Raw genomic sequence first — 15,028 nt, 5'->3', positions numbered from 1 at the left:
AATTTAAAACTAATGATTGACAGTCCATTTAACAGCACTACCTATTAAGAGGTTAGACTTTGTCCTTGCATTTCTACTGAGTTTGGTGTAGTGGTTAAGTGTGGTCTCACTGAGAAAGACAACGGCACTTTTGTGAACTGGGAGGGGGCAGGCGTGCCTTGGTGAGAGACGGATCCTGCAAGGAAAAGAGCCCTCTTCGTTTGCTTCCTACCTGGAGGAGGTGTGGCTGCAGGAGGCAAACCACTCGATTGGTTCCTTCGTCTTTTCCCATCCTGTTCTTGTAATTTAAAACTAATGATTGATAGTCTGTTTAACAGCACTACCTATTAAGAGGTAAGACTTTGTCCTTGCATTTCTACTGAGTTGGACACCTGGTCTGATTTACAACAACTCAATTTTTTATTGGCAAAAAGGCAGGTTGGTCATGGAAAAGGCAGCTTCTTTGGTACCAGCAGCTGAAAGAGTGATGTTCTTACTAACAGCTGTGGGATGGATTGTTCTAAGGAGACTTGGCTCTTTCTCATCTTTCTGTCATTATATTTTTATGTTTGATTATGCTATGCACATGGGTTTTGTTGCCACTGTACTTGTGAATGTTTATGTTGAAGACAATAAATCCATTAATTACTCAAGCTGATACAAAGAGTGAAGTCCTGTAACTCCTTAAAGATTAATACATTTATTTGGGCTGTATTTGAGTCCAGTAGCATATTACATTTATTAAGGCAGAAGTTTTTGTCCGCAAGCCTCCTTTAGAAATAGCAAATGCTGTAGCTCGTGTACTCATTTGTTAGCTATGAATAAAGACTAGACACAGCAGGAAAGCACATGCTCGCATGAGTCCCTGGCATCTCCAATGAAAATGGATCTTAGGTACCAGATCTTGGGGAAAATCTTATTTGTATCCAACTGCCAATATAAGTAAACAATAGTGAGAGAGATTGATTTTTTCTTTGGTGTAGTAGTTACAAGGGCCAGTTTGGTGCAGTGGTTAAGAGTGGCAGACTCTAATCTGGAGAACTGGGTTTGATTCCCCACTCCTTCACATGCAACCAGTTGGGTGACCTTGGGTCAGTTTCAGTTCTCTCAGAGCTGTTCTCTCAATAGGAGATCTGGAATGAGCTCCCTCAGCCCCACCTACCTCACAGGGAGAGGAAGGGAAAGGAGACTGTAAGACACTCTGAGACTCTAGAGCGGGGTATAAAACCCAACTCTTCTCCTTCCTGGACAGCTCCACCCCACCCACCCCCAAGATTATCAACCCCACCGAGACTGTCAATAAGAGAAGCTTCATTTGGTTGAGTGTTTGATTCTTATTCCAAGGCTGGACAGTCACAGCATGAATTTACCTGAAAGATCTCCCTTTCTGGTTCCACTGGTGTATCCTATGTCAAGCCTGAGTTTTACAAATCTCACTGTTTTTACTGAAGATCAATAAACAGTTATTTCTTGCCCATCTGTACATACATGCAAGAGAGGGGAATCAGCAAAAACAGAAAAGTATTTCCTTCCTGTGCTTTTTCTGTGCAGGGAAAAGTGTTGGGTGGGAAGGCAGGAAACCTTTCTCCTCCCACAGGGGATTCTGAGCCTGTTTGGACTGCCATTTTTTTAAAAAAATTCCCCATGGTTACTGTGTAGCCATGGGAACCCGGGTTGGGTCCAAGGAACCTTTGTGGCAGAGGAAGTGTACCTCTGCTGGGTGTGGGAGTGGGGCAACGTCATGGGAAGAATGTTGCCCATGGCAAGCTTGCGAGCTTCCCAGAAGCATGGGGTTGACCACACGAGGCAATTTTATTTGCACTCTTAGGACCTAAACTGGAAGGTACATATTATTTCCAGTATATACAACTGCTTCTGACGCAAGGCCGGATATATTTGTGGCCCCAAATAGAAACCTTTTGGTGTGTCATTCAATTCCATATTGGAACATTCCAAGTTTGGTCCTATGTTATTTATTGTTTATTGCCTTACATGTGTGACAAGGACTCTGTCGCTTGGTGTATTTTGTTCTATTTGACCTCTGAAGAAGGCTCGTGAGCTGAAACGCGTCAGGTCATACATTGTCCTTTTTTGTGTATTTGTAACTTTGAACATTTTATGAAGCTTTATTTGGGCCCCTACAAGGTTTTTATATGTTTTTTAAATAAACAGTCTTTTGTATATTTATGTTTTTTAACTTTTGGCCCTCAATAAGTTTTCTAAACTTCCTTTGGAGGTTTGTGCTTTGTTGGTTTAGATTTCCCCCTCTCTCTTTTGGGTTGACCACAGTAGGACCACTGGAATAGACAGACTTTTAGTCTGATCTATCAGGGAGCTTCTAATGTTCTTGTGTTCTAAACTGTGTTTTAGAATGAAAGCCATTTGTACCAAATCCTCACAGGATCAGGATAGTTAACAATAGCAAAAGTAAAATTTAAACCTCTGATTTTTTAAAAATGTCCATACCTACTTCACTAGCCACAGTTAAACGATAGAGACCAACAGTCTACCAAGTGTAGAGATGTTCTTACAGAAGATTCACCCAACATGGAGGTCTTTCTCCAACCCTTTCTCCAATAATCAGAACAGGAAGTCTCACCTATAACAAATACTCCATTCCTCCTCCCTTTCCCCTTTCTCCACTTGCGGGCAAAATGAAAGTGAGGAATCTGCAGGGACTGTTTTCCCCTTCAAGACATTGTCTGTACAGAGCCTACCACACTTCAAACATCCCCCATAAGCATTGGGTTCTTGGATTTATTTGCATTTGAGGCACATGGAGTAAGCATGTTCCTTCTCTGGAGATGCATAAGAGAGGGAAGTGAGGAAAATTGCACTAAATATTAACCTGTGCAAGCTGGAACATCACAGAGGGTCAAAGGAGAGTGCCGAAACCTTTGACCGTCCAAATGACACCCAGGCCACTCTCACAAACCCAGAACGCCCTCCCCCAGTCCCCGTCTTCTAAATTATCTTTTCCTCCTCACTGTCAAATCCTTTTCCCAGTTAGGAAAAACCCTGTTCTTTCCCAAGCATTTGCAAGGTAGCGCCTGTAGAAAGCCAACAAGAGTCTCCGAGTCCTCTACCTTTTTGTGTTATCCTGGTGAGCTGCGTAGCACTGGAATAAAGCCAAAGGCAGAACCCGAACTGACGCAAGGGATCAGCTTTTGGAGGCTTGCGTGGAGGAGCTGTTGTCTAAAGTTAGTTGGGCTGAGGCTGGTCTCGGACTTTGCTAGTTCGACAACAGCAGACAAGAAGCCAATGGACGGGCTGAAGGCATGCAGCGTCCTGGTGACAGGATCCAACCGGGGTATTGGCCTAGAGCTTGTCAGGCAGCTGTCGGAGAAGAGGAACGGCCCAGAATGGATCTTTGCCACCTGCCGCGACACGGAGGGGCCCCATGCCCAGGTGAGCCCTGAAGGGGGATCAGGTATACCTGAGGAAGGGAGTTGAAGCGAGGGGATTCCTCTCCCCCCCCCTCTTTTTTGGGTTGTGTGTGTGCTTATGAGCCTGGAAGTCGTGGTGACTTCTGGCAACCCCTAGTGGGGCTAGGACGTTTCAGAGAGGTGGCTTGATAGAACCTGCTTCCGCATCCCAGCCCTGGTATTCCTTGGTGGTCGCCCTTCCAAGTACTTGCCAGGGTCAGCCCTGCTTAACTTCTGAAATCTGATGAGACTGGGCTTGCCTGGGCTGTCCAGGTCAGGGCGAGGGGATTCCTTTTGATGCCAAAGATAGTGTGTCCAAGAGGATGGAGGTTTGAATACCTCTGGGAAGGCGTTTGAAGTTTCCTGGCCGCAGGGCAAGTTTGGTTCTATGGGAGAGGTTCACCCATAAACATAAAAGCAGTTGCTTCTTAAAGTGCTGTGACCACCTTTTTCTTTGCAGAATTAGGGAAATGGGCTGATATGGACTGATGATCCTCCCCCCCATCCATTCATCCCATAAGCGCTTTAAAAGAGGCCTACTGTGTGAGAGAGAAATGAGGAGAGTAACCCAAATGAAATATTCTGAAATCTGTGAACATGAAAGCAGATCTTCCCATGGAATTTAGTGCTGCTTACTCTTAAATAAATGTGCTCAGGACCAATGCTCCCTCTAAGCTGTGGAGTCTTGTGAGTGAAAATTCTACTTTGTGAGCTATTGGCATTAAAGTTGTGAGCAAGCAATTTGGCTACCGCATAAATTAGTTGGCTCTGGAGCCATCCTCCCTGAGCTAAGACAAAAATGTATGAGCCAGAGGCTAAAAAAACTGTGAGCTAGCTCACACTAACTCAGCTTAGAGGGAACACTGCTCAGGACTACATTGGTCATTCCTTAAAAAGCAGGGGAGACCCAGATCAAAGGGTAAGAAATAGGCATGAACCATACGAGACAGCATAACCTAAAGTATGGAGCTCCAGTTTTTACCTGTGTTTCCGAGTGGTTAGGTTTGGAGGCGGGGTTTTTAATACTTTGCTTTTCCTTCCTACTGCATCAAACGCAGCAGCCTTTGGTGAAACCAGAAACCAAGGACCATTATGCACTCAGTTTATTCCCGATTTTCACTGAAGTTGAGTCGTAGGGTAGGGTTGCCAATCCCTAGTTGGGGGCAGGGGATCCCCTGGTTTGGAGCCCCTCCCCCCTTCAGGGCTGTCAGAAAGCAGGCGGGGGGGGGTGGCCTCTCCATTATACCCTATGGAGATTGGTCCCCATAAGGGAGAATCGATCGGTGGGTACCTGGGGCTCGGGGTGTGTGTGTTTTTTTAGGGAGAGTCACCAAATTTTCAGCATAGCTGTTGGTGCCTCTCCTGAAAAAAACACCCAAGTTTCAAAAAGATTGGTCCAATTCTACAAGCCCCCAAAGACGGTGCCCCCATCGTCCATTATTTCCAATGGAGGGAAAGCATTTAAAAGAAATGCAGTCCCTTTATATGTGACGGCCAGAACTGCCTCTGGAGTTCAATCGCCTAGCGACATCACAAAAGTGATGTCACATCCTGGCTCCACCCCCAAAGTCCCATATATTTCCTAAGTCAGACCTGGCAACCCTATCGTAGGGCTTGACTCCGAATGCAGTGCATGTACTCTGCACTCTTCCTGCCTGCCATTCCTAGCCCTTAACAGAGAATCCAGCACTCTTCACCAGTCTCTGCCTTTGGTCTCTTTTAGGACTTGAAGGATGTGGCTGCCAAGCACCGGGAAGTTAAAATCATCCTGCTGGGTATGTGCTTCTCTCCCCCACCCCCAATTCTGCATTGACTGGAGTAGGAGACAAGTCTGGACCATTCTATTCTGGCTGCTTCCACACTTTAGTGCACTTTAGCCATTCAGCAGTCAGCTGCAAGCAGAATTTGTGGTTCTGTAGATCACCGAATAAGTCGTTTGTAGGTATCCTGTTTGCACATAGGATCCAGTTTGCACGTAGCATTCGTATCTCACTACAGATGTTAACTTCCTGCATCTAAGCATTCCTCCACTGCTTCATTCATTCAAGCTGATTACATTTTGCATTGTACCTTTGCATCCTTTATGCAAATATTCTTTACAATACCCTCCCACCTTCTTAGTGGGATATAGGGATATATGGACTCAGGGATCTTAGGTCCTGTTTGCACCTGATGAAGAGAGCTTTGAGGGAGCTTTCGAGGGAGTTATCCCTCGAAAATCTAGCTGGTCTTTGGGGTGATAACGGACTTGAATCTAGCTTTTGCCCCCACGTGATTTTGTTCCTTTCTCCATTTAAAATTTTTTCATTTGACCTGGAACTCCCCCTTAGAATACTTGATGCACACAAACCACCAATGTTCTGTCGTGAAGCTTTGCCAAACGTGTTTGACAGCGCTGGCCGCTTTTGACATCTGAAATTCGTCAAGAAGTGACTGAAAAGAAGTTAAGTTCTTGTCTGCCATGTCAGAACATAGTATGAATAACACTTTTGCACATTCCTTGCGAACGATAACATAAGGGTAAAGGAAATTTGCAGCATTAAAAATTTATATATAACGACTTGTTCACAGTAGTCACATTCACTAATTTATAAGAAAATGAAGAGAAAAGAAAATCAATAGCTATTACCAATCACTGGCCATCTGTGAGGGGTGCTGGCCAGGAGCTTCAAGGTTGGCCGAAATCCCAAGGAAACGATACCCGAGACCCAAGTTTGCTTCCAAGGAGATTTTTAATAAAGCATCAGAATTACAGAGAAAGCAGGGCCAACCATGGCAAGTACTTGGAAGGGCAACCTCCAAGGAATACCGGGGCTGGGATACAGAGGCATGCTATCAAGTCACCTCTCTGGAATGTCCTAGCTCCATTAGGGGTCACCAGAAGTCAACCATGACTTCCAGGCTCACAAGCCCCCCCCCCCCAAACACACAGAACTTACAGAGAATGCAGGCTTAAGCTTCCATCAACTGGGCCTGGAGTGAAACTTGCCAGTGAAACTTGCCAGAATCCAAGACCCCATGCATAACTAAAACTAGGTGTCTTAGGTAAAGGTAAAGGTTTCCCTTGCTCGAAAGCCAGTCGAGTCCGACTCTAGGGTCGCGGTGCTCATCTCCGTTTCAAAGCCGAAGAGCCAGCGTTTCCGTGGTCATGTGGCCGGTATGACTAAACACCAAGGTGCACACACGCCCCCCCCCCCCCCAAACACACAGAACTTACAGAGAATGCAGGCTTAAGCTTCCATCAACTGGGCCTGGAGTGAAACTTGCCAGTGAAACTTGCCAGAATCCAAGACCCCATGCATAACTAAAACTAGGTGTCTTAGGTAAAGGTAAAGGTTTCCCTTGCTCATCTCCGTTTCAAAGCCGAAGAGCCAGCGTTTCCGTGGTCATGTGGCCGGTATGACTAAACACCAAGGTGCACAGAATGCTGTTACCTTCCCACCGAAGTGGTACCTATTTATCTACTTGCAATTTCTTGCTTTCGAACTGCTCGGTTGGCAGGAGCTGGAACGAGAGACGGGAGCTCACTCCGTCATATGGCAACTCGGGTCTCGAACTGCTGAACTACCGACCTTCCACAGCCTGCAGTTCAGCGTCTTAACCACTTGAGCCACCGCAGCTCCATAAGGTGGCTACGAGTCAAATAATCATTAATTATGCTACCCCAAACATTTGGATGAGTCAGGGCACTTTGCACCTGGCATCCAGTGGTGGGAAGAGACAACCCAGGCTTTGAAGATAAGCTCAGCCAACAAGCATGGGGGAGAGAAAAGTTCCCTTGGGAGTAGCCCAACCCCTTTCTCTCCCAAGACTTAGAGCAACCAAGCACCAGCATGTAACCAAGCGGGAATCTCGCTGGATGTATACCATCTTGTGACTTGTGACAACTCAGAACTGTAAATGCAAACAGACACGACCAAAGGAAATAGCTTTGAAAATGATAAAGGGCAGTAAAACTTTAAAGATGAAACAAGGAAGGTCTTTTGCGCTAAACGCTAGCCTGGACAATTGTAAATAAGTGAATCACGTGGGGTGATTCTGCCTGTGGCATTCGCTCCTCATTTTCTCAACGCTGAGCAGGGGTCATTTCGTAGAAAAAGAGGTGCAGGAGCTCATTAGCATAACTCATTAGCATAACTCATTTGCATATGCCAAACCCCCTGACATCACCGGAAGTGAGTCAGAAGGCAACACCCACCGCTCAGGCTCCACTGGACTGTTTTCAATTGCTAGCTATTGGTGGGGGGGAACGTGTAGATCTGTCCTTGCAGAGGAAGGAGAGCTTGTTCCTGAATAAAACCTGGTCTTAAAGGTGCCACTGGACTGTTTTGGACCAGGGGGCGGGGGGGGGGCTCTGCAACTTACCTGGCTGTTTCTTGCTCTGACTGAGGGCTGCTGGGAGCAGGGGGTGGTGCTTGTTTCATGTGCCCGCCACCTGGGCTGTTTACTGCCGGAGCTCCGCTCCTGTGCGCTCCTGCAGGAAATGACCCCTGACGCTGAGGAAAAAGTGCAGCTCAAAACCACATTCAAATTCCCCAGGGCAACGTCATACTGACTGCGATGTCACCCCTGAATGGCCACAAATCTATGCAAAAAGTCTGGTCACATGTATATACATGGATGGAATCTAGGGTAAATCTATAATTCGGCTCTGAGAGTTGCAATTCCAGGTATAGAAGAGACGGTGAAGGATCTGTTTTGTGTTATATGTTACATGTTACCATATGTAGCTGTAACGATGAAACTGTGTTATGTGTAGGGATCCGTGTTGTGTTGTGTTTGGTTGGTTAATGATGAGTTTATGTGTATTTGTATGTTTATAACGGTGTCAATAAAAACTATATTAAAAAAAATCTGATGATCAAAGAAAGTGAAAGCAGCATGCAATGCGGAAGGGAATTTCTGTTCCAAGGTGGGTTTGGTAAAATAATGGAGGGAAAAGCCAATGCAGAATCGACCATGATTGAAGGGGCTCACATCCATCGCTCCCCATTGCCTCCTGGCCTCTCTCCGAGGACACTACCATCCAGTTTTGGAATCACAGTTTTTAGGCCAACAAATGTTGGAAGCATTCCAGCAGTAAAAGTGTTTGCTGTTGTGCATTTACTTCATGGGGAGCCACAGTCACAGTTACGTTTCTAAGCAAGGGTAATGTTTATTTGTACATGTAAAACATTTCAAGGGTGAATAAGCAATGGCAAAGTGTGAAGAGATCCTTAGCTGTCTGTCCTTCGAGGTGCAAAGAGGCTAAAGGGAAGAGGACCACAGGGCTGGCTTCTGGCTGGGCCAGCTCATCTTTTACTTGCCTTTAAATTTTTCCATTTGCTGCTGCAGAAGTTACTGATCATTCCAGCATCCAGGCTGCTGCAGCCAGAGTCACAGAGCACCTGCAAGGAGCTGGGCTGAATCTGCTCCTCAACAATGCTGGGATTATAAGGCTAAGCACTCTGGAATCGGAGACGGCAGAGGACATGGCCGAGGTGTACAAAACCAATGTGATCGGGCCCATGCTGGTGAGCCAGGTAAGGCCATCCTAGGGCCCCTTCTTCAAAGAAAAGGTAAGGGGGAAAACTGATAGGGAACTATTGGGAAGCCATCACCAGTATTCTGTAACAAGATTATTAGAGATTGCTGTTAGGAGATGACATACACAAAAGGGTGAATTCTGCCATTAAAAAAGGTTCATTGACAGGCTAAATGCGGAAAGCAGGCTACTATAGACCAGAAGATAAGAAATTTGCAAGGCCAGACTCTGATAAAAGCAGAAAGTAGGGGTTTATAGATCAGAAGATAGATATCTGCCAGACCACACCCTGATAAAAGTGGAAAACAGGATGCTATAAATTAGAAAATTATACATCTGCAATGTCACAATAAGAAGAGAAAGGAGATAACATCTTGGTCACGCTTGGCAACAGAAAGCATCTAGCTTTTACTGCAACATATAATCATATTTGGCAAAGAACATATGTACATATATGGAATTATCACAACAGGAAAATGGGGAGAGGGATATGATTTAATTAAAACAAAGGCAGGATAACCTGAGAAAGGCGGTACAGATTAGATTGTAAATCTGGGAGCCACTTAGGTGACTGACAGGGACTTTTCGTGATCGGGATAGGGAATTAAGGCTTGCATATGTTAATGATGCTATTGTATAAAAACTGTATGTAACCACAGAATCTTTTAACTCCTTACCTGGGTCTTTTGACTCAGGTTGAGCTTCCCTGTTGTGCAACAGACAGTAAAAGATTTTTTTTAAACATCTCCACTCTTGACTTAGCCTGATTTCTTTGTGGGGCACAGCTTTTGTACCCAACAGAAAATGTCATCTTTCACAGCCTATACCTTTTGATGGCTTGGTGCCAGTGCTCCCTGGTGATGGGAGTTACAGGTTGCATTGCTATCAAAGAGTGGTAGAGGATCTGCTTTGCATGCAGAAGATCTCAGGTTCAATCCCTGGCATCTTCTGCTGAAAGGTCCAGGTAGTAGGCAGTGGTGGTGGTGGAAAGTACCATCAAGTCGCAGCCAAATTATGGTGACCTTGTAGGGTTTTCAAGGCAGGAGGCAAACAGACGTTGTTTGCCATTGCCTGCCTCTGTGTAGAAATCCTGGACTTCCTTGGGGGCAAGGGCATAGCCAGAAAATTTTGGTTGGTGGGGTGTGGGGAAATCGGGGGGGGGGCACCTCTGCTGCGACCTCTAGCCCTCCTCTAGTCCTTTTGATTGGATAGACTCAATTCCAGGCCACTTTTCTGTGTTAGCTGGGGAGGGAGGGAATCTCTGACTCTCTCTCTTTTGCTTTTTGCAATTTTATTTTTTGCATTTTTAAAAGCCTATTTTGGGGGGGCTGGAAAAAGAAAAATGAGAGTGAAGCTTCCCTGACGGGGGCAGCACTCATCTGTGGGGGGCATTGCCCCCAAATATGCCTTGTGGCTAAAAGCCTGTTTGGTGGTCTCCCATCCAAGTACTAACTAGGACTGACCTTACTTAGCTTCCAAGATCTGATGGGAATTGGGCTAGCCTGGGCCATAGGTAACATGAAAGGTCTCTACCTGAGACCCTGGAGAGCTGCAGGGCATCTAAGGCAGCTGCTCCGGACCCAGGCTGGGGAGGCCCCAACTGCCCACAGCAGTGTTCCCTCTAAGCTGAGTTAGTGTGAGCTAGCTCACAGTTTTTTAGCCTCCAGCTCACACATTTTTGTCTCAGCTCAGGAAGGATGGCTCCAGAGCACACTAATTTATGCAGCAGCCAAATCGCTCGCTCACAACTTTAATGCCAGGAGCTCACAAAGTAGAATTTTTGCTCACAGGACTCCACAGCTTAGAAGGAACATTGGCCCACAGTCCTGCCTCTCTGACAGAAGGGGAAAAGAGGAGCAAGCAGGTTCTTGCTGTAACCTGTGCCCACCCCCTCTGGGACTTGGGTGGCAGCCAGCTCAGCAGTCCCCATGTGCACCCACTCACCTTTCACATGATATGGTGATCTCCAGATGACCAAGATCAGTTCCCCTGGAGAAAATGGCTGCTTTGGAGGGTGGACCCTATGGCATTATACCCTGCTGAGGTCCCTCCCCAAACCCTGCCCTCCCCTGGCTCCACCCCCCAAATCTCCAGGTATTTCCTGACCCAGAGCTGGTAACCTTACCTGGGAGGCGGGGGGGGGGCAGTGATTCTGGAACCCCATCCTGGAATTTTCCCCAGGGCCCCAGAATGACTGGGACCTCCCCTGGCTGCCCATCAGAATAGAATGATATGAATGGCCTGACTGGATAGAGGGCAGCAGTTTCTGTTTGATAGATCAGGTGCATGTACACTTGGGATTAAGTACCCAGCACAGAACTTGCAATACACGGTTAGTTGCGTGAACCCAGGGGGGAGCGAAACACGTAACTGGGATAATTCCAATAATAAGGGAAAGGAATGGGGGTACAAATGAACAAGTGGAAATTATTATTATTATTATTATTATTATTATTATTATAATATTCTGTGCATATCCATGCCAGTGAACAGGTGCCCAGTCCGCTCTATGTACCATGTCTCTGTGCTTGATTGATAGGGTTGCCAACTCTGGGTTGGGAAATACCTGGAGATTTGTGAGGTGGCACCTGGGGAGGGTGGGGTTTGAGGAGGGGAGTGGCCTCAGCAGGGTCTAATGCCACAGAGTTCGCCCTCCTGAGCAGCCATTTTCTCTAAGGGAACTGATCTCTGCAGTGTGGAGACCAATTTTAATAGCAGGAGATCTTCTGGTGCCACTTGGAGACTGGCAACCCTACAGATGCTGTCCCTTTCTCCAGGCGTTCCTGCCCTTGTTGAGGAAGGCATCTCAGGAAAGCCCCCAACCAGGGATGAGTTGTAGCAAAGCCGCCATCGTCAATGTGTCAAGCGGAGGTGGCTCCATCACAGATCTCCGTCTATGGCATTTGGGGCAGAATGTTAACTATCGTTGCAGCAAGGTATGCCCATATCCGTGGCGCGAGAGATGACGATCACTGGGTGACCTAAGCCAGACACTCTTTTTCAGAGTGCCTCACTGGAACATTGTGAGGATGCAATGAAAATGGGGGGGGGGGTGTGTGTGGACTAAGTACCCTGACCTGAGCAACTTGGTGGAAGTGAAGACTTACACAGATGTCCTTTGGACATGCTAATTTACCGTGGATCTGGCTGTATCAGTTGTTTCCCTCTTTCTTGCATGTTTTCTTTACAGGCGGCTGTAAATATGCTCACCCGGTGCCAGTCCCTGGGATATGCTGAAGATGAGATCCTGTGTGTTGCATTGAACCCCGGATGGGTGAAGACAGACATGGGAAGCATGACGGTAGGCGATTCCTCATGGAAGCTCATCCCCATGCTGAGTGTTGGGGGTTTTCAAGGTCCAGGAAATTGCCTGGGACCCCACCAACTGTCAGTAAACTGCCTTTTGTATTCTGGGTATGCTTTGTGTATCCTGCCTGGTGTATGATGGGGGGGGGGGACTAGCCAGCATTTCGCAGTTCTCATTCTCCAAGCGCTTTGCCGTTTGTTTTGACTTTGGAATGTTATGCTGCCTTTGTAGTTGATAAGACTGTGAGAACTGTTGCTGCGGCCGTTCCCAATCTGGCCGGTGTGGACCAAACGGCTGAAAGCTATCTCCCGCCAGAAAGACCAAGTTTCAATTATTGATCAATTCTTCCACACTCAGACTGGGTGGTGTAATGATTAGTGTCGGACTAGGATCTGGGAGAGCCAGGTTTGAATGCTCACTCTGCCAGGGAAGCTTGCTAGGTGGCTAATCACACATTCTGAGCCTAGCCTACCTACCTCACAGGTGTCTTGTGAGGATAAAATGGAGATGGGGAGAATGTTGTAAGCCACTTTGGGTGCCTGTGCCAATATGGAGAAAAGTGGGGTATAAATGAAATAAAAATATAAATAGGGTTGTAGTATAATGGAATGGTTAAAAAGGGCACTTACATAAGTGGGACAGGATTGTGGTCTCTGCTACAGCACTCTGTTGTATGTATTTTCTTGTGCTTTACAACACTGTCTTCTATTTTATACATCCATTCTCTGCATCCTACAGCATGTCATATCTTATACCATATTTTGTTTGCACTGTTTTCCAATTTTGTAATCCTAAAAGTTAAAGGTAAAGGTTCCCTTGCTCGAAAGCCAGTCGAATCCAACTCTAGGGTTGCGGTGCCCATCTCCGTTTCAAAGCCGAAGAGCCAGCGCTGTCCGAAGACGTTTCCGTGGTCATGTGGCCGGCATGACTAAACACCAAGGCGCACAGAACGCTGTTACCTTCCCACCGAAGTGGTACCTATTTATCTACTTGCAATTTCTTGCTTTCGAACTGCTAGGTTGGCAGGAGCTGGAACTAGAGAGGGGAGCTCACTCCGTCATGTGGCACACTCGGGTCTCGAACTGCTGAACTACCGACCTTCCACAGCCTGCAGTTCACTGTCTTAACCACTTGATCCACCGCAGCTCCTTTTTTGTAATCCTAGTCCTGCTCTTATGCTGTCTGATTGCATATTTAGTCCTCTGTCTCATGGAGAAAGTTGGGCTACAAATAAATAAATCCAAATGTATCTATGTATTTTGCACTTGGATGATATATTAACATTTTGGGATTTCAAAAACATTTTAAATATTCCCTTCATAAAAAAAAGAGAGCATTTCTTCCTAGATCAGAATAAAAAGTATCTAGTCCCACACATGGTCTACACTCCTAGACAGTTATATGTGTAGGGATTTTTTAAAAAAATTTCAACTCTGTGCTGGATTGTGGCTGGATTAGGAGCAGGACTGGGGTTGCCAAACTCCAGGTGGAGCCTTGAGATCTCTCAGAATTCCAGCTGATTTCCAGACAACACAGTTAAATTCCCCTGGGAAAAACCCACTGTTTTGTAGGGTGGACCTACAAACCCCACCGTCCCCAGGCTCTATCCCACCAAATCTCCAGGAATTTCTCAGACAAGAGCTGGCAACCCTTGGCTGTACTGATATTCCTAGGAAGTTCACAGTGTATTTATTTATTTAGCTAGTTTATTTCTTAGCCACCTCTTCAGAAAACTGCTTGAAGTGGCTAGGAAAGTCTGATGACTACCATTTTATGTGTGCATCAGGTGTTCAGAGGTATGCTGCTGCTGGACAAGGAGGATCCATGTGGCACTCTAAGACCCGCTAAAAAGGGTCCCCAATCCGCCAGTCTGGATCCAGCCAGTGGGGGGAACCCCACCCCTGAAGTGGCCAGATCGGGCCGACGTGCACGGCATGATGATGTAGCCCGGAAGTGATGTCATCACACCGGGCACGTTGCCGGGAAACAGTCTAGCAATCACCCTGAAACCATAGAGTTTTCAGGCTGGTTGCTAGAGCGTTGCCCAGCAATGTGCCGAGCATGATGATGTCACTTCCAGGCTATGTCATCGCGGCGCGCGCGATGACTCCCGGAGAGGGCCCTGGACTCCCTCGCTATTACTCCGGTAAGACTTGGCAACCCTGGCACCAGCTGACCTGACAACCCAGGCAATGGCATGGGGTAGAGTCAGTTGCCAGCTCTGGGTTGGGAAATACCTGGAGACTGGGAGGGGGGTGGAGCCTGGGAGGGCGGGTTTTAGGGAGGGGGACCTCAGCAGGGTACAATGCCACAGATTCCACCCTCCTGAGTAGCCATTTTCCCCAGGGAAACTGATCACTGTGGTCTGGAGACCAGTTGTAATAGCAGATCTCCAGTCTCCACTTGGAAGTTGGCAACCCTAGCTGGGGGCCCTGTGGGGCTTGCCCTCTGGTTTTCTAGGCCAAGGGCTGCCTAGTCAATGGGTGAACCTCCTGAGACTTGGATTTCTATAAAATATAGATCAGCTTATGAGTAATATTTGCCTTTGATATCTGAATTTGGTACATGAGTGTTGTTATCTACAGACTTGGTCAATCATTCTCATTTGACATTCTTGTGTTCACAGTGCCAGTTCTCCTTGAGTTGACATAACTTTTCCCCCTCTTCTCATTGGTAAAGGCCCCAACAACAGTGGACACAAGAGTGCGAGTGATTCTGAACACCCTCGGCCGTCTCTCTGAGAAAGACAATGGCGCTTTTTTGAACTGGGAGGGGACAGCCCTGCCTTGGTGA

At 46.8% G+C, this 15,028-nt stretch overlaps 1 protein-coding gene across 1 annotated transcript; it reads left to right on the top strand.

Annotated features, from left to right (window-relative positions):
• The first annotated feature begins 3,240 nt into the window (after nucleotides 1-3,240).
• Nucleotides 3,241-15,028, top strand: LOC107121800 (C-factor-like). The gene is made up of 6 exons (XM_015424794.1): nucleotides 3,241-3,387; nucleotides 5,128-5,179; nucleotides 8,739-8,926; nucleotides 11,706-11,864; nucleotides 12,119-12,229; nucleotides 14,915-15,028. Exons 1-6 carry the CDS (start codon nucleotides 3,241-3,243, stop codon nucleotides 15,026-15,028), a joined length of 771 nt encoding a protein of 256 aa, XP_015280280.1.

The sequence above is a fragment of the Gekko japonicus genome, unplaced genomic scaffold (genome assembly GCF_001447785.1).
Source record: "Gekko japonicus isolate JY-2015 unplaced genomic scaffold, Gekko_japonicus_V1.1 scaffold892, whole genome shotgun sequence".
Lineage (NCBI taxonomy): Eukaryota > Metazoa > Chordata > Lepidosauria > Squamata > Gekkonidae > Gekko > Gekko japonicus.
The sequence above is the reverse complement of the archived record's forward strand: the minus strand, read 5'-3'. Positions and strand labels throughout refer to the sequence as shown.

Coding starts and splice junctions, on each gene's coding strand:
- LOC107121800 (XM_015424794.1), top strand. CDS start 3,241: ATGGACGGGCTGAAGGCATGCAGCGTCCTGGTGACAGGATCCAACCGG. Junction 5,180..8,738: donor AGTTAAAATCATCCTGCTGG/GTATGTGCTTCT, acceptor TTGCTGCTGCAG/AAGTTACTGATCATTCCAGC. Junction 8,927..11,705: donor GGCCCATGCTGGTGAGCCAG/GTAAGGCCATCC, acceptor CCCTTTCTCCAG/GCGTTCCTGCCCTTGTTGAG.